The 19,555-nt window shown below is 42.6% G+C and overlaps 1 protein-coding gene across 2 annotated transcripts in view; it reads right to left on the reverse strand.

The window, feature by feature from the left end:
* The window catches only part of col25a1 (collagen type XXV alpha 1 chain), a 145,849-nt gene that overhangs the window by 8,558 nt on the left and 117,736 nt on the right, over positions 1-19,555 (reverse strand). For both annotated transcript variants that reach the window (XM_084343787.1, XM_084343786.1), the window contains 16 exons: positions 17,133-17,177; positions 11,761-11,793; positions 10,850-10,885; positions 8,896-8,940; positions 7,024-7,086; positions 5,708-5,776; positions 4,636-4,680; positions 4,116-4,160; positions 3,634-3,711; positions 3,157-3,180; positions 1,572-1,616; positions 1,358-1,402; positions 933-1,013; positions 756-818; positions 563-613; positions 188-214 (listed from right to left, as the gene is read on the reverse strand). In XM_084343787.1, coding sequence (XP_084199913.1) covers positions 188-214; positions 563-613; positions 756-818; positions 933-1,013; positions 1,358-1,402; positions 1,572-1,616; positions 3,157-3,180; positions 3,634-3,711; positions 4,116-4,160; positions 4,636-4,680; positions 5,708-5,776; positions 7,024-7,086; positions 8,896-8,940; positions 10,850-10,885; positions 11,761-11,793; positions 17,133-17,177 — 795 coding nt within the window. The remainder of the gene's footprint in view (positions 1-187; positions 215-562; positions 614-755; positions 819-932; positions 1,014-1,357; positions 1,403-1,571; positions 1,617-3,156; positions 3,181-3,633; positions 3,712-4,115; positions 4,161-4,635; positions 4,681-5,707; positions 5,777-7,023; positions 7,087-8,895; positions 8,941-10,849; positions 10,886-11,760; positions 11,794-17,132; positions 17,178-19,555) is intronic.

Consider the following 19,555-nt stretch of genomic DNA (forward strand, 5'->3'; position numbering starts at 1 on the left):
AATGGGCCTCTTAACACTCATCTCAAGGTTTTATGGTTAATTAATGTTTCCTGTTCGCAGCTGTATAAGCAAATGTACAAATAGTTAATTGGACTAACTATCAAAAATTGCCTGTGTTTGAGTAATCACAGTAAAATACACTGAATGTTAATCGTTATCAGGCATGTGAGTCCTTATTGAGACTCACCTTCGGTCCAGGGAAACCATGGGGGCCCTGAAAACATGAAAACAATATTAATTTGAAGAGAATGGGCCAAGAAAAACAAGTGCAGCACTTTGACACTTCTCACAGTGGAGTAATGCCAAGTCCCCAGGCCTGTGGTTTTGTTCCTAGGTGACTTTATACAAACAAGTAGTGTTTAACGACAGCTTGGGTTTCTTTTGTGAACTTGTTTGCTGGAGGGAGTAGAAAAGTTTTGGGTGTTGACACGTTATGCAGCACCTCATTACATTACAATCAGTTGTTCAGAGTCAATATTGTGTGCCTATGGTTATGAATGGTATGACTTTTATATTGTGTGATTAATTAGGTTTTGGGACGTGAGGTTTTAGAAACGCTCACCATGGGTCCTGAGGGTCCATGGGGCCCTGGTGGTCCTGGAGTACCGCTGATCTGCAAAAATTAAACATAGATCTTGTATTACTACAAGTGTTTTAACATTACCAGTGTCAACGTTTGCACTGAACAGCATGTTTAAGGCTCGAGTATGTTTATGGAGTCATAATATTTAATGTCTCGACTTAATGTGACTTACTGAGGGACCTTGAGGACCTGGTAGACCTGAATCTCCCTTGTCCCCTTTGAACCCGTTGACACCCTTAGGAACAAAAGATTCATGAGGAATGTGTAGCTCATATCTGATGGTTGAAGTGTTATCATCAGGCGTTATCAAGTCTTAGAAAATAGTCAGACTATATACGTGGCTTCTTACAGGTAGGCCAGGTAAACCAGTTCCCCCTTTCTCTCCTGAAGCTCCGGGCATTCCCATGTCTCCTTTGGAGCCTTTGTAGCCCTGAAAGTGGAGGGGCAAAAATCAACACACAGAGGGTTAAAGGCTGAGGACGGTGACTGTATAGTGACATCACAACCTCACAGAAGTCCTGATGGCTCGTTTTAAAATCAGTGGACACCTTCTTTGTTTTAGAGGTGTTAAGGAGAAGGTTTGACTTATCAGACCCATTTAGGAAGTAGCCAATGTTCCTCCTCCCCACCAAATAGGAGACCCAACAAGGCAGTATCATCTGCATACGTATTAACCTACTCCCTGTTCTCTGAAAACCCACTCTGACCTGCTGGACTCTTTAGTAAATATCAATTCATGTAAAGCAGATGTTTTTATGATGACGATGAACTCACTCTTTCACCATCGAGTCCAGGGAGACCAGGCATACCACGATCCCCCTGAAAGAGGACAAAAAGACATTAGACGAACACAATAAAAATGCAGCTGTTGCCTGTTTGGTTTTGCAATTGTTGGACAGTAATAACTTGTTATTTTGTTGGGTTTAGAAAGTGCACATGTAAGTAAAAAATCCCAAATTTTAGATGAGATGGGAAAAATGGAGTTTACCTTTATGCCCTGAGGTCCCATTGGCCCTTGAGGTCCAGGAGGACCCTGAACACAAGAGAGATCCAGGAGGAGAATCAAGATTTCTATTCAACGGACTGAATACACTTTTGAGTGGGATTAATCAACTCAATATAAACTTATGGATTAAATACAAGCAACTATATTTCTTTAACAAACAGCACATAAATGTTAGCAGTCGGTTATGAATTATGACACTCAACTGAAGGACACATGCCAAAGTCAAAAACATGTTAACTAGAGAATATGAATATGATCATTAACAGGTGAGTGGTGCATATTTTGATTATTATGATCACGTTTGAATTAAACCATCAGTTTCAAACAAGCTGAGCTTAAAGATTTAGTGTTTTGTTGTGGAATGCTACAACCAGTGGTAGCTTGGGATAAAGGATACAGTGAATAAAAGATAACTTTAAAGGTGCAATATGTAAGAATTGGCCACTACACAAATGTATACTCCTACATGAACAAATAGGGGGCAGCATATCACCAGAGTAACCGCTAACTGCTGCTAACTGTAGCTGCCAGTGGTTAGCTCAGTTAGCCTTGCAGTTAGTGGTCTGGAATTCGAGCTCTCTGCAAAACAATACACCAACGCCAAAACTCTTATTTCTTCCCAGTCTGTTCATTTTTGAATGAAACTAAAATTCTTACACATTGCACCTTTAAAGTTGAAGTGAAGAACTTAACTAAAGTACTGTACTTACGTACAACTTTGACACTTAAGTACATTTCATGTCAGATACTTTAAGACTTTTACTCGAGTACAATTTGTATGGATGACTTTCACCTTTACCAAAACAACATTTTAACATAATATCATTTCTTAAACTCAAGTATGACTTGAGGGGAACCTTTAACAACACTGATTATTTTAACATAAACCAGGGCCCTGGAGTTATGGGGCAGTTGCCTGCTTGGTAATATAGCCTCAACATAATAACCGTGACTGCACTGAACATGGTATGATTTTTGCCCAAAAGTGGACTGAGTGAGTTTTGGAAAACCCCTTCTCAGAGGTTGTTTAAAGCAACATTATGTAACTTTTTGACCTTAAAATGACAGCTTCAAAATCATGTTAATGGCACAGTGTCTTGTAATAGGGTGATGGTGTCTCTGTCTCAGCCACTCCGCCCTCCTATCACTTGTTTCTGCACTATGTAACTCCAGTAAGAGGGGAGGATCACATCGTTACATACACGTTTACTTCAACAGTAAAGTTTTCAAGACTTAACGTCGTTATGACGTAATGCGTTTTGTTTGTAGTTAGCACAAATCACACATAATGCCAATTTCTACAGAATGTTGCTTTAAAAAAGGATGTTTTACTGACATTCAGGAGACGACCAACAACTCAGGCAGCCCGTCAGTCACACAGAAGCATAAACGCAGCACTGAACATATCTCATTCGCTGTTAAGCAAACATGTTGCCGGCTGATGGAGCACAAATACAACAAGGCGGGGCAAACCAAGGTGGGGACTGGGTCGGGCCCATGCGAGGACGAAGATGAATCACTTGTGAGGACGACACAAGAATACACAGAATACACAGAGCCGAATTACCGTTACTGTAATAGTGGTTATCTTCTGCAGTGGGCCAAAGGAGTGGAAATGGGGAGGAGGTGAGAGATAAGAATCCAGAGGTCACACAGGGAGGAAACCTTTGTGTCAGCACATTTCGGCACACCCTCATAATTAGCTATTTATTAAAGAATGTTGAAAGATGTCAGCCTTTTATCTGTAGAGGACGTACCCTGAACAGCCTTAATTTAAGGAAGACATTTTATATTTTCTTATGAAGCACAGACATAGGAATTTGAAAACATGAGGCAGGTCTATCATACTTAAAAGATTGACTCAGTTTATAATAGACTTTGAACCAGAATTATGTCAAAATACAGCACTGTTTACAGCCTTATCTTTACAAAATATGTTAATATGCCAGGTTGTGAAGTGTCACTGTGCCTCTTGTAAATGCAGGTGTTTTTGAAGCAGCAGGAATGCGAACAGTGATCTGAGTTAAGTAATGAGTGGTCTGACCTGTAAAGCCTCCTGAATGTTTCCATTGTAGTCGATGATTTCAGTGGCTCCTTGGTCTCCCTTCTGCCCGGGGGGCCCCTGCACATTATTGACATTCAGAAACACATTTTAAACATGTGGTGTTGTAAAGAGAAAATACTGAATTTCGTCCATCTAGCACTGATATTGGCTTTAAGACAAATGACTGTCTTTTTTTAAATGTACAATCTCCCTGCCTTGTCTTTCATACTGTACACCTGACTCATGAGTAACATCAGAGCAACATAACACCAATATCATTGTGCCTCCTTTCCCAAAACTGCTGAGGTCTGACTGCTGCCCCCCGGTGGTACTCGGTAGGTTGTTACACTAATAGCAAGTGCCAGCAGTGTAGCATGTCGTGGGAAATTGAGGTTTTGAATGTTTCTCAGCATGCAGCCTTAAGAAATCAGTCAAGAATGGGGATAATAGAGGCGTTTATCTTAGTTAATATAATTGCTTACCCTCGGGCCGACAGATCCAAAGTCTCCTTTATCTCCAGTCTCCCCCTGATGTGAGAAGACAGACAGAATTGCCTTTACTAATATCACGACAACATTATAATGGCCTCAGATGATTGCAGATACAGTATTATTCCTCATATACCTGATTATTGTGGTTCAACAAGTTATGTTGCATCACAACAAAGTATGACGTATGATAGTTCACTTTTTATCATCTGCTTTATTTTAAAGAACAGCTTTTTAAATAAACTGGAGAAACCTGGAGTGAAAGTACATCAACACCAATAATAATTAGTGTTACAACGAATTACTAAACCTTCAAGTCTGCAGCTGTGTAGTTTCACATGTGCTTACTGTTTGTCTACAGGGTTTTATTTCCTCACATTAGTGACTAAAACAACAGAAAACCTCCAATGGAGAAAATCCAAGACCCGGATCGCCTGCAAAATCTTATTAGAGGATAAGCTAATTAAGACGCCGTGTTCTCCAGATGTAAAGAAAACATAGCTGCCGTGCTCACCTTTGACCCTTTAGAACCAGGTGCACCAGATTCTCCTTGTGAACCCTGCCGTCGGCACGAAAACAAAGCAAAGAGTCATGATGTGAGGGAGGCTATAAAAATAATTGCTAAGTACTTGAGACATAAACATACATTGAAAAAAATAAAGCAAACCGTCTTAATGGGTTCGAGCAAATTCTTCATGAAAATTCAATGCGTTTGTATCTCTCAGAGGAAATATCATGGGCGTCCCGAACTCCTCCTGAGGGAGCGCCACAGTCAGCTGCACTGAAATAAGCAGCTTTTAATATGCCATAACTGCCGAGCAGTGGAGGACGTGTTTATTTGAACTCTGGCGTTGATAAAGCAACGGGGTTCACTCTCGGGGTTTCAGCTAGGATGTGAAACAGATCTGTGGGTCGTCTAAGTTTAGACTGGAGCGTCAGCTACCTGCCAGACATAAACAATGGTAAACTCATTTAATTCGGTTTACTTTACATATTCTCCTGGGAGACTCTTGAACTTATTACAAGGCTGTGGTGGTTAACCGCCTCTCTTTGTTACCATCACTGAATATTTGATGACTTGAATGAACCCTCGCTCTGAGGATGCACTCTCCTCGTAACTCTTTACAGCGTGTGCTTTAATGAGCGAGGCTCTAGATGGCAGCACAAGTCTTTGACTGACATGGGTGGAAAGACTTCAGTGAACAAGTAGTGACAAACTGCTGAATGATTAATGCTTGGTCAATTCATATCATTTGAGTGTGCAAACAGGCCTTTAAAGGCGCAATGCATGCACATTTTAGATGAGAACAGAACTGAAGTTATCAACAGAATGTGAAGAAAGAAGAGTTTTGGTGTTATATCAAAGATGTATATGTATTGTGTTGCAGAGATATCTCTTGAAGTTAGCATGCTAACCAGCTAGCCCAGTCCTATTTCATAACACCAGTCGGAGCGCTCGCTGCACGGCTAGCTGAGACAACTGTTACAACAGCAGCTACAGTTAGCATCAGGTAGAGGTAACTCTAGTGATATCCTACCTTCAACAGGTGGCCAATTCTTACATATTGCACCTTTAGACAACTGACCTTTGGTCCAAAGGGTCCGATTTCTCCTCTTTCACCCTTTCCTGGGGGCCCGTGGTCGCCTCTCTCGCCCTTAACAGACAGAAGAGAGGTGAGTAATTGCTGTTCTCCTGCAAAATGTTTTGAAATAAACGTGTTTGAGAACGAGTTTCTCCGTCTTCGCGAGCGAAAGCGCTGCGATGCGTCTCTCGAACATCAGGTATAAACTTGACATGAAGCAGTATTGACACAGAGGACATCCGCTACCCTTCTGATGAGTTTTGCTTACTTGACAGATTTACATAGTGAATCATAGATATTCATGCTGACTCAGCACAATCTGCTTCCCGGTAGATTGTGACCCTCGACAAGGTTGAAATGTAACTCAAAACCTTCACCTGCAGCAGACGTCTGCGTCCTCAAGTTCAGTATTTACAGAAAAATGCAAATTCTCATGCATGAGTGTGCATCTACTGGCAATGTGAAGTGACTCACGGCAGCCAATAGAGGGGGATGTGGTATAACCCAGAGCCCGAACTCTCTGCTACTTATTGCTGCTCCTTACAGCCAAGTGGGACACGAGCATTATTCAGCCGTTTTGAGTCGTTTGGGTTTTCGGTTTTCTCTCCAAATAATCGCTCACTAATGATAACTTAACGGCACAGGCTCGAAAATAAACCTGTCAAACCTGAAAGCAGACCTAAACACAAAGGAAAAAACATCAGATGAAATAAGTGCTGCAGCGCTCCTTCTGTCAGCTGACTTATATACTTATGTATCTTGGCTATAAATGCACTGCAAACAGCCTGATGCAAACTGCAAACATTAATTCTAGTGAGTCTGAATGATCACTGCTGGCTCCTTGGTGTGATGATGTCTAGACCCAAAGGGAGAGGCGAGGATAAGCTCGTTCCGACCACTTCCAAGTGATATTTTGAAGAAACGGAGGTTTAATCACATTAAAGGTGCACTGCAGAGTTTTGGGATAGATAGAGAAAGATCTTCATTGACTGTTTTTTTATGCCTAAACAAGCTAAATAAATAAAAAACCTCTTTGTTGTCATGACTTTGTTTATATGTGGCGGACCCTGCCACCTTTCTAGCTTCAACCAGTGTTCTGTCGACCTTGTTTTCCTCTGAGAACAGCTTGTTTATTCAGTCATAGAGAAGATAAATATCTCTGAGTTTGCATTATTACCTCATTAGTATTGTAAATATTACAATTAAGAGTTTCCTCTCCAAAGCTACACACAACTAATGGATGACAACACCATAAACCCAGAGAAAACTTCCCACATTGTGTCAAACAGGGCTGCTGTTGAAGGCTGAAGTCACCTCACCTTAGTTCCTGGGAGTCCTGGAAGCCCCGGCTCTCCCTGGGGACCGAGGAATCCCGGCTCACCCTAAAAAAAAAAAGAAAAGATCAGCAAATATTACTCAATTTTCCACATGGAATTCCTGGTGTAGCGCTGCCTCCACCCGCTGCTAATGAGCGCTAAACACATACACAAGATGCATGGCCAAACATATTCAAAACGACAGGCATGCGCACAAACACACACTCAGGGACATGCATAAATCACACACACACGCACACACACAGACATAAATCATCAGCGGCTTGTTAATCTATCCCCTGGTTTCACGTCCATTAATGACTCCCTCTTATGAGCCTTAATAGACGTTACGACTGACCTTGTTAGAAACTCATCAGAGCACACCGAGGCTTTCTGCTTAAGTGTGTGCAAAAACCAGGACCTCTGCCACTTCTGAGGAAGCCTGAACTTTTTTTTGCATTTGCACTTTCGCTCGCGAGGAGCGAGCTTCCAGTATGAGGTGCGATATTCAATTTGATTTATTACATTTGATTGCGAAAGAACTTCATCGGAGTGTATTTCTTCACCATCTGCAACCAGAGTAGTAGTTTCAACACGCTGGAAGCCTTCGGAGAGGTAATGGACACTTGCCTCTCAAGCGTTTAGACTCTGATTGGATAAAACAGCCAAGAATGCAGAGCGGAACAAAGTGCAAGCCGAGCTCAGAACCTGCGGGTGCTACGTTAGCAAAATATTGTTAGAATCCATCAAGCATTCAGGCCTCTTAAGTAAAAACAGGAGTATATAAAATGTAAAATGAAAGGGTTTTTTTTTTGGGGGGGGGGGTTTATTTTACAAGGCCAACCCATTACAAGCACACAAGAGGAGACAAACAAAACCGAAGCAGAAACAAGCATCATCCCGTCATGCCCGTGTGAGCGTTCCTCGCATTCACATGTTATGTTTCAAGCTAATGATCCTGAGATACGTCGAGCTGGTTGTTTTTCTCGAGGCATAAAGATGGCAGTGAATCATAAAGTGCCTTTTTGTGCGCCGAGCTCACCATCTGCTGTTCGTGTTTTATGATACAGTAAAAATAAAGCACCTTAAAGGGGCACTATGAGGTTTCGGAGAAGAAATTCAAACTCAGAATTTTTACATTTACAATATTAATGAGGTAATAATACAAACATTTTTTTTCCCATAACTGCATAAACAAGCTGTCCTAAAGCTAGAAAGGTGGCAGGGTCCGCCACATATAAACAAAGTAAAACAGTATGAAACTGTGTTGCCTTTAAGGTCAGTTTGTTTATTCAGTCATGAAAACAAATCATTTGTTTATTTAGCTTGTTTAGGCATTAAAAAATCAGTCAATGAAGATCTTTCTCTTATGATTTAAAGTTCTTCCCCAAAACCACCTTTAACTCAAATAAAATCAGAGTTGGAAAAATGCAAATGAAACTTCGTCTCATTAACAAGCTGCAGTTTTGACACATTTTGCCTCGAGTCTCTTGACGCCACTTCGAGGAGGTAGCCTGAAGTTGTTGCCAGGGATGCACTCTCCCAAATCATTAAAAACAGAGACCTCTACTCTATTCACAAACCGTAATGAGACGGCTTTCTTGCCGAGTTCTGGCACGTTAAAAATCAAAAGCGTCCACTTATTTGATCTTGTCGGTTTGCCTGAGCTCCTGAGTGCGAACAGGTATCGCTGCGCCTCTGCCACTCAAGCAGACGGAGGTAAGTACAGCGGGAAAAGCAAGATCGTGAGACCTCAAGGTGTCACGCACGAGGCAGCCGAGTTTTGCTCTGCACGCTGCTACAGATGGGCTGGATGGGGATGGACAGGGACAACACCGGGGGAATGACTGGTGACAAAAACAGCAAAGCATTTACCTTTATCCCTGGGAGTCCAGGCAGCCCTGGAAGTCCTGGCTCTCCCTACACAGGAAGAGTGTGACATGTTACAGCCAAGCCAGGCTAAGCTGAGTCGAGCCTCATTTTTAGGCTCTTCGGGGTCCTATCAGCCTCACACCTTACTTTCTATTTGTGTTTTCCCTGGCTACCTAAGCTGCTGTCGTTCTGAAAAGTGGCCTGCTGTCCGTACGTTGCATGTAAGCGCTAGCAGAAGACACTACGCATGCACTTTCAAACCAACACATGCAGCCATGGCTTGACGGCGTGATTAGTGCTTGTTATAACACTCAACCCTTCACAGAGTGCAGCGGAGTCTTATTTTTCTTTATGATTTTATTGGTTCGGGCAGGTGTGAAAAGTTCTGGTTTCTGGAAGGAACAACTGTCAGATACTTTGGATTAAAGTTGCAAAAGCTGTTCGAGAGAGCTGCCGTGGCTTCAAGGTCGTTAGAGTTTGGCAGCGCTGGAAGCCCAGAGTTGGCTTGTTCCTCCCTTTACCAAGGTCGGGTCACTGTCAAGTTGAGAACTCCAGACTCCCATTACATGCAAGTTTGAGTAACGCGCAGTCATTTGATTCGACGGTGGAAAAATCAGAGGTCGAGTCCCTTGTGACGCCTCTGCGAGACTTTCAAAACAACATCTCCGACTCTGGATAATTTAACGCTCTATTAAGACCATTGTATTTATGGCATATGAAAAGAAATGATTAGCACCGCACGAGAATGATCAACTGGAATGGCACTCTGGGGATCAGAGAGAGGGCTGTAAATTTCCATCGTGGCTAATGAAAGCATTGTAAAACTAATGAATAAAAGTCTTTCTCGTGGGCGACCCCTTCACCAACAACTGATTGCCGTCCAACGGTGATATTTAATGGGGGAACGACGGCTCAATCTCGTGATCGCCGTTTAGACGAGAAACTCGGTGAGTGTGTCAGCACAAGCAGAATGGCTGTAAAATGAGAGATGAGATGAAGCGGTTAAAAAAATTAGTGAGGCCACGAGCCACGCTTTCTTTGCAGCACAGCGGAAAAAAGACATTTGCTAAAAGCCCTTCTGCCTGCCTGGAACCAGTTTGTCCAAACAGAGAAAAAGAGAGGGGAAATTAATGGGGTGCAGCACTTGGGATTAAAAAGTGTAATTAGATGGAGCGCTGGTGTAATCTTGGCAGCAGCCTGGTCAAGGGACAAGTAATGGCTTTTATTTTGCAGCAAAATAGCTCCTCTTCTGCTGCATGCTTGTTTAAGTAGCTTCTCATCAGCAACTGTTTCTTTAACAATACTCTTCCGATTTCCCTCCTTGGCCGAGAAGGTGTGTTAAACGCTGGAATAAAAACAGGCTTGGAGAGAGAGAGGTCATACAAACAAACACGGCTCACAATAAAAACTTGTGTAGCTGGAATGATGCAAAGCAGAGTAACGGGACGTCCTGATGGTTCGAGACCCTAAACTGACATTTACAGGTTACAATAAAAATCCAACAGATTTAGTGTATCCAGTATGTTAGTATGATATCTGCGACCCTCACAGCGGTTCACAACAAGTATCAGGCCAAAGTAAATGTAAAATGAGTTGGAGCACTGTGACGTGCTGAAGTTCAGGCTGGGTTCTGCTCAGTGAGCCCCCCATGTCCAACCATCCTAAACAGTGAGGCTCAGCTGAGTGAGGAATGCTCTCATCCAAACTATTTGCTCTCACGCAACAGACAAGAGCTTCACCTTCTGCATTTAAACTTAGTTTAGATGTGTGCATTCACAGTGGTGATCTCCATCTTCAGCCAGCTAGTGAATATTTATTTGCATTGTAACTTATCAATACAGAAACCATTATTTACATTAACAAACATCTATATACTCAATAAAATATAGAACTGTACTACCATCACTGCTACAGCTATTTCTGTCTACTCTGTGTCAATTGTGTGAACAGTTATTACCTTATATCCGCTTCGTCCAGGCTCTCCAGGTTCGCCCTGTAATACATGCAAAGAGTTTTCTTTACAACTGCTCCGTGTCTGGATTGAGCTGCACCAGCTATCCATAAATAAATTACTACGTCTGTGCATTAAAGGGTAACCCCTCCAGTTTTACACATTAAAGCGTCTTTACAGGTCTTTTGGTGAGCACTGCCGCATATGTGAAAAAAGTAGGAGAAAGCCTTTTGTGGCTCCAGAGGAACGAATGTAATCTGATAAAAATTGCTTCCAGTGATGTCACTCAGTGGTTAAGTTGCATTGTGGGTCATGTAGGCACCACATTTTGAAAAGGAGAAAGATATGTTGACAAAAAAAGGTGATAGCTATGGTTCTGCCGTCTTATAACGAGTCCAACAGTGGTGTAGTGTAATGCTAGTGGACTGCTTTTCATATCCTGGCGCCTACATTACCCACAATGCATCTTTAGATACACTTTAATGTATAAAATTGGTGGGGTTACTCCTTAGATCCTTCTCTAGTTCTTAGATCTAGGCTAGCTTGTTTCAACTGATGCTTAAACTAATGTTTACCTAATAGATGTAATTTGGTAATTTGTAAAACGTTATTGACATTAATGACCTAGAAACAGCTGGTGCACATGACTTCTAATGAGGATCAAAAACAGACAATGAAAAACAGTTAATGGTACGTGTCCACAGGATGAGCCCTCTTTGTAATGTATAGAAAGTTTCCAAATGAGCCGGTTTGAAATCCCGACCCACGAGTGGCGCTCGTCCAATCGGGTGCAGCCGGTGAGTGTTTGCGTGGTTGTCAGCGGGTGTAGCCTGTTTTTAAAGAGAGAGCGTTGCGTGCCCTTGCGTCATATGACACCCCCTGTGGACACGCACCACTAGCGTTAGCTCAGCTCTCACCTTGATGCCTGCTGCAGAGGAGCCTGCATCTCCCTGAGAGAAAAAAACAAAACATCAGGAAGGTACAAGAAGGAAAACTTGTCCAAAAGTTACAGACTGAATGGGGGTTTCTGTAAGGTCACATCAGAACTGAGATAATGTGCAATTACATTTGGAAAAACACAGAAGAAACCTATTTTTACTAAACAATGCAGAACATTATTTAGCAGCTGCTGTTTGGGTAAAAATCCAATTAGAAAGAAGATTGTCTGCGTCTAAGCAGGGTTCAGACTGAATGTACCTCCGCAGCAAAGCTTGAGTCGCCACAGTGCTGGGAATCATTTCATTGTTTCTACTCTGTCAGGGTGCAGCTGCATACTGGTGATGACATGAATTATAACACAATACGGCAGACAGGGGGTTGATAGACGAACCGTACTAACGGCAACCATTTAAACCCTTTATCACTGCATCTCCTCGGATAGGGTATTGAACCAGAGGCAGACAGAGCTACTTATATCACATTTTTCCAGCGGAGTCATCCAGACGTCCAGAACACAGGCCCTTTCCTACTTTACTTCTGCAGTGTACAGTAAAAACATACATAAAACAAGGGGCCAATAAGCGTAATTATGGGCGGTTGGTGGGAAAAGGGATCGGGGGAGAAGGAGACTGGGTCTTTAGCTCTGGTGTGGACGCTGTGGTTTCTCCACACATACGCCTTGCGTTTAGAAGTTGCTGAAGGAATGCCTCTCGCCCTCAGCCTTTTATGGGAGTCATTAAGATGCATAGCACACAAGGCATGTTTAATTGCAGCAATTTTTTTTTTTTTGCAGACTATAAAATGTGTTACTGTTTACAGCTGGGCTTTGTTGCATACCGAAGGGTGCCTCCATCCCTATCTTGAAGCTCCTATCTCCGATTTTTATACGGGTTTATATACGTTCATGTATATTTTATTGAGGGGACAGACGATACGTTAAACAGGCTCCTCAAATTACATTACGGGAGACAAATGAAAGGCCTGCGCGTGATTTTATGGGATGAAGTGAAAATGTTTTTGGTCAAATACTTGAGAAACAACATGGATATCATGATGTGGTTGACCTAAAAACTACAATAAAAAAGTAAACTTTACACAGAGGCCCATTATTCTGACTTCTTTGTGTCTTGATTGAATAATTGTCTCAACAAAACAAACATCAAAGTCAGAGCTGGTTTACACCTGTTGCTTTCTGGCAGGGATGGGTACGTAAGAATGCCTCACATCTGTACTTCATTGTGACGTCATACATAAAACAGAAACTACAGAAGATCTCACCCTGTAAAGCTCATTATCAAGCTATGGACTATATACAAGTTTAATTACCTTTTTTTCACATTATTAATCTCAGCGGGATGAGACTATCAGGAGCTAATATTGTGAAAACTAAGAATTTACAGCACGGTACACACTCTTTTAATCAAAACGCCACCGCGACCCATGTGAAAAACAAGCATCAGATGATGCTACACAAAGTAATTAACACTTCACTCCCCCGCTGCTGAACTGATAAACCCCGCTGACGACGGATCTAGCGCAACTGACGCCAAACCCAGGAACCGAGTGAGAGTTTTCACGAGTTAAATCCTCCAAATGAAGTACTATGAGATGGAAAAAGCGGTGGAGCTGGGAGGTGATCTGAGGTGTGGCACCGGAGTGCTGAAACGTCCCAATTGGGCCAATTACCACGGTGAGTCTACAGCTTGTGATTTAACCGCAGAGCAGAGCCGGACGGAGAGCTGTCACCACGGCTCCACTTCATTATAGGCACCCAGAGCTGTCGCTGCATAATGCCGTTTAAAGATAATCGCATGAAGATCTCATAACGTGTACTTAGTCAATCAGGCTGCTTTCCAGCTGTTTGCCAAGCGAGAGCGAATGAGATGCAGAGCATTAATCAGCGGGCGATGAAGCCGAGACGGAGTTTTGACAAATGTGACCATTAAATGTCAGCGCAGCCCTCAAAACATGACTCCTACTTCATATTACGGTCATTAGCGAAGATGACCAAATTCGGCGGCCTCAGCTGAATATCGACCTCAGTCACTGAGTTAGAATATATGTGAGGCAACACAGATTATGATTGGCTCCCAGGGCAGAGAGGCCCTGCCAACAGTTGAAACGCGGCCAGTTCACAAGAGCTTGGACCGGATCTTAGGATTCAAAAATGATACCCACCACTGTGCCACGCGGGCCGGAGCCAAGCGCTCACAGCCGGGAAGTTCCCCCGAAAACCAGGCGGAGAGTTTACTTTTCAAACCTTTTTCCTATCTCTGAGGCCGGGCTTTTTCAACAAGAAGAGTCACAGTTAATTTCACAGCTAGTTAAATACTTAGGCAGAATGCATCTGAGGTAAATGGTTTAGAACTAAAGCTTTTAACTGTGGTAATGATTTGTTTTAAATGAGGCCAGTGATGGACATGCAGAGGCTGTTAGAAACATTTCTCTCCGCAGTTGATGATGGCTTGTGAAGGCAACACAGCAGCTAATGTGCTACATAAATATATACTGCGGCATAAAGACGAGTACATTTACAACGCTGTTCAAATTTATTATACGTGTTACGTACTGCTTTATTCTTCACTACATGTACTTTAATCATTTAAAGCAACATTATGTAACTTTTTGACCTTAAAATAGCAGCTTCAAAATCATGTTGATGGTACAGCGTCTTGTAACAGGGTTAACGATGTCTTCAACATTCAATATTGTACATCCAACCCAAACACCTTGTTGTTGAGGCATGTTACACGTGAACAAGGTTATCTGTTAGTTATGTGATCGCATAACTGTTACCTTCACTGTCCACTGTTTATTTATGTGCAATATGTATGAATTTTAGCTGAAAACATTCAAAAAATTACTAAAATTAAAAAGAAATGACATTATGACATCTATGTACTGTGTTGGAGCCATACCTACTGAAGTTAGCATGCTAACCAGCTAGCAGCAGCCCATTCCGGTTCCAGCATTCCTGTGCTAACGGTGTGTAAACACCAACACTCTCCTGGTGCTCCGAGCTCCCAGTCTGGACCACTAGATGTAGCTGTAACTAGCTAACGTAACCAGCTACAGTTAGCGGTTACTCTGGTGATATGCTGCCCCCTGTTTGTTTCGAGTATGAATGGTTTTACATATTGCACCTTTAAGCAAACAATGATTTAACGGGCATGCTGGGTAAACTCCCCTCATTCATATATAATCTCCTTCTCAAGCTTCTCAAGTAAAAAGCAGTTCCATAACATTTGATTTTAAACCACATTTTGCTGATAACCATACAGTGTGTACCTTAAAATCAGGACTTGTTGGTGCACCCTGTGGTATGACATCAGCAAAGGGTCTCAGTACTTCCTCTACCACACAACCCAAATCCTCAGAACATCCCATTAATGAACAGCGATCCGGAGAGCAACAGATTGTGTCTTTCAGGATGCGGATGGGTTTCAATTTGCATCTAAGAAGCGAGCGAGCACGTAGCGGAGCGTACATGTCCTGTCATTGAGTCTCTTTCACACTCCGCAGATCCCCCCCCGCCATCCAAACAATCTCCCTTTGTATCACGCCAAGCTTCGCGCTGCCATTTCTCTCCCCCCTCCGCACTCCCCGAGGTCTCTCTGCTCACCATACCGAAGCTTTCGCTGCCTCACCTCTCACCCCGCGTTACCACATTTCCCCCGCAGTGCGTGCTGTGTATTGTTAACTTTGGCATCTCCGGCGTGGAAGACTAAAGATGTTCTCCCCTCCTCTGCTCTGTCCCCTCCGCTCTCTGGTTTCCTCTTCCACCAGTGAAACAATAATATCGGGGGAAGAGCAATTGATCAGACACGTAACTGTGATGACAGGAGGCTCAGTGTGAATGTATATATGCATGCATGAGACCTTTTTTTTTTTTTGTTTGACTTGCGCTGAAAAATCAATCAGCCCTTGATGTGTCTGACATATGGTAAACTCATCTGGCTGTGTATCGAGTTATATCTTGATTGAAAAACTATGATCTCTGCCATATGTGCGCTATGTTATAACACTTTTCCATCCTGACAAGATGAGGTAATCCTGTCCATACTAATGCAAAGATCCTCACTGTTTCCAGGTCCTTTACATTACTTTCTGTCTCCTTTTATTGAGAAATACATGCATATGCTCTTGAAGAATGAATGGCAGGTGACTGGCTACAGGAGTCCGAATTCCCTCCGTACTCAATTTCACTTTTTCTTTTTCACTCCCGCAGCCAGAATCCATTTTCCTCCCGCTTTTACTGCATTAAGGTAGGCCAGATCAAAGCGGTGCTCGAGCTGCAAACTTTTATCGCCCTCCACTTTCCTTTTTGTTCACTCATTTTCCACAGATGATATCCTGCATCTGTTTCCCTCGAACGGTGTCTTTCTTGGCAGCCGCGCTCGGCAGTCTTTTAAAAAACCAGAGGACCCATAAAGTGAGAAGTTATCAAAGTTGTTCTCTGCTGAACAGCAATAAATTGGCAGTGACATTTTGAGTACACTGCTCCCACTTCGATGCCGGTCCATCAGTTATGTTTTGTTTTTATACCTAACTCAGTATTCCTAGCAAAAAAAAAAGCAGCATCTCCGGTGTGATTTGTGCCTGCTGTCTCTTTCCAGCAAACATCTTACCATTTATTTGGCAACTCTGGGAAGAAGCTTCATCTTTTCCCAGAAGTGTGAGCCACTTTTGCACGGGCTGATGAGAAGCTGAATCGACATTTTGCGAAGCAGCTTTTATTCCAATCCCTAATTGTTTCGTATCTGAAATGCAAGCAGGCCCAAAACCTATCACGGAGGTCGCCCAGTACAAATAAGGCTGTGAACTGTTTTCACAAATGCTGCTTTAACAAAATAATAACGGCAAAGGCGGCGCAAAGTCCTGGATATGATGCGCAATCTGCCCCTGGACATGATGTCAGACTGCTAAAACACTAAACAAAAAAAGACGTTTTCCAGAACAACAAAAGCTTTTTGGACAGAAACATGAATCCCCACTCTGCCTTTCGTTGGAAATGGATCCCAACACTTGACAAGCTGTCTTGATGATAAATGGTCCCAAATTAATGCGGGAGCCACCCAACCGGAAAATGTAGCGTCAGCATAGCATAGCAATTAAGTCCACATTAAGCACAACGGACGCATCAAGTGCCAGGCTGATTGCTGTTGTGCAGCCTTGACTGCAGCTGATGGCACTTGACCTCAGTCTCTCTACGTCTGCTGCTCTCCACAGATCTCCTCTCAGATGGCTAACATTAACTTTTTCTTGTCTCATGTTTTACGGCCACGGCAACACCCTGCTGTTTCCTCCTGCGATTTCCAGAAGAGTGAAAGGCAAAGCAGAATTTACGTACCTTCTCTCCCAAATCACCTTTCGGTCCTTCTTCGCCCATGTCACCCTGCGACGAAACAAAGGAAATCACATTCAATCTGCTGATTGCAAAGACTGTGTCAACTGGGATAATTAGACAGCTGAGAATCTAAAATCGACATGACAAGATTGTTTAAACAGGCCTGACACACTGTGATTGACTGCCTTTTAAAACAGCCTAATGGATGATCGTAGAGAAAAAGCCCCATTACACTGTACATGTTAAATTTACTTTAGTCACTGACTGAGTCATCACACATGGTTCAAATATGAGTGACTTCAGGTGATGTAATACACTCTGTGGGGCGCTGTTGAGGTTTTAAACTCCTTGCGTCAACTGTGAAGACGTTCACTGCTGGATACACAACGTTTCCATCCAAACTATGAAATAGATGAGTGTGAGACTTCATGTTCGAAAAAGGGAAAAAATGCTGCAAAAGTGCCCTCTTGGATGCCCCTATTGCAGATAATACATGATATGGTGCCCTCCCAGCAGACAGTATATTCTATAAGTATCTCACCACTACCTGCGTGCTGGTGGTGGATCCTCATGATGTCAGATCTTCAATGAAACCGAGCCTACTGTAACCGGCTTCTCAAACAATCACTTTTTTTTGTGCGAGAGGTCAGCATTGTTTTCTTGATTCTGCCTGCTGGCTCTCAAGTTAGCACCAAACGCCAAAAACAACAATTTATATGAACGTATTTGGCTTCTGCGCGAAACACAAGCTCATAGCTCTTTGGAGTGAATTTTACTGCTGTCTTTGGCGGAGGGCTCATCGTCATTTCACTCTAGATAAATCCACATGATTTTATATTAAGTGAATGATAGCCTAATAGTTTGTGAGTCATGCAATGAACCGCAGTCCCAAGGATTTTAAAACAAGGGTTGCGTCCTTGTGGAGAATATTACAAAAGGACTTACAACGCTGGACACCGTGTTTGACACCACGCATCCATCTGTTTAGATACACTGTCATTCATCAGTTAGAAGTAGGAATGACTACGAGCATTCAGCCAGGATTGAAAAAACACTCCCTTGAATTTGGCGGCTGGCTCCTCTAGATAAAGAAGCCAAAAACAGCAGTTAATATTAACAGATTTGGCTCTCGTAAAAAGAGAAACTTTGAGTAATTTAAAGCTGCGATTCCCAACCTGGGGTTTTACAGGATACATCAGAAGGGGCTCGACATGATTAAAAAGATTGGAAATAAGATATTAGACATATTCTGCCTCCGCAATTGTTATTGTTGTCTGATTTTTCTCTAATACTTGCTGTTTAGCATAAAATAATAGATCTTTTCTATTTTGGGGGGTCTTTGTGCTTATAAAGCTCTCAGGCTGAGAAGGAAACATCACTGTTTGGTTAGTCTGCTCGCAACCAAGCGGCTCCCTCAGGGGCTGAAAAATGAAGCCAGCGCAGAAGTTCGATAAAGCTGCAGTTCCACGTGCGGCCACTTGAGGCTGGCTCCAAAAGCAAGTCTATCCCCACTGAGGCCCTTCTTCAAATGGCCAACTTAAGAGCAGAAATAAACATCTGTACAGCCTGGTAGCTAATTTCCCCATTCACAACTGTACGGCGAGCGAAGTTGTATACAACTCGCTCGTTAAAATTATTTTAAGGCTCAAAGTTATGCATAATTAAGGTTAGCGTATTGAGTAAAAGTAAATATATCATGTTAAAATATTAGTTTGGTACAAGTGAAAGTCACCCATACGAAGAGTACTTGAGTGAAAGTTGAAGTATCTAAAATTAAATGTACTTAAGTAGATTTTATGCCATTTTACTACTTTAAAGTATCAAAAGTACAAGTTAAAGTAAATTCAACATATATTTACATGTATGTATAAACTGCAGACTTGGCATTGGCGTTATCAATCCAGCATTTTTCTAGTTATCAGAATTATTGTTATTGAAATACTCAAGTAAAGTACAAGTACCTCAAAGTCATACCAAAGTACAGCACTTGAGTAAGGGTTTAAGGGTTAAGAGCCAAAATGTTTGGATCCTCTACGGGACAAAAGCAAAGCCAGAGAAAAACCAAAACAGCCTCTCACACAAATACAGAAACACACTGTCAGACCATTCAGCTCTAACTTTCCTGAACTCACGCCAAAGCACTCTCCTCTAGATGCAGTTTTCTGTTGAGCCATCATTTGCATCCAGCTAATTCTTCACAGCACACCCATGAGGCTATGAGTGCTGGTTGCTAGGAGGTTGGCTAAGCGCCCATATTCGGTAAATCAGGTGTGTTTGGGGGGAAAAAAGCCTTTGATTTGAAGAAAAACTCTGAACAGCACTGAGAACAACCGCCTGAAGGCCAGTATTGTGGTCGATGAAGAACACTGAGTCACCGCCTCCCTCCCCAGCCTGTCTCGCTCTCGTCTCGGCCGGTGTTCACACCT

This window comes from Pagrus pagrus (genome assembly GCF_965226575.1).
Source record: "Pagrus pagrus genome assembly, chromosome: 22".
Taxonomy (NCBI): Eukaryota; Metazoa; Chordata; class Actinopteri; order Spariformes; family Sparidae; genus Pagrus; species Pagrus pagrus.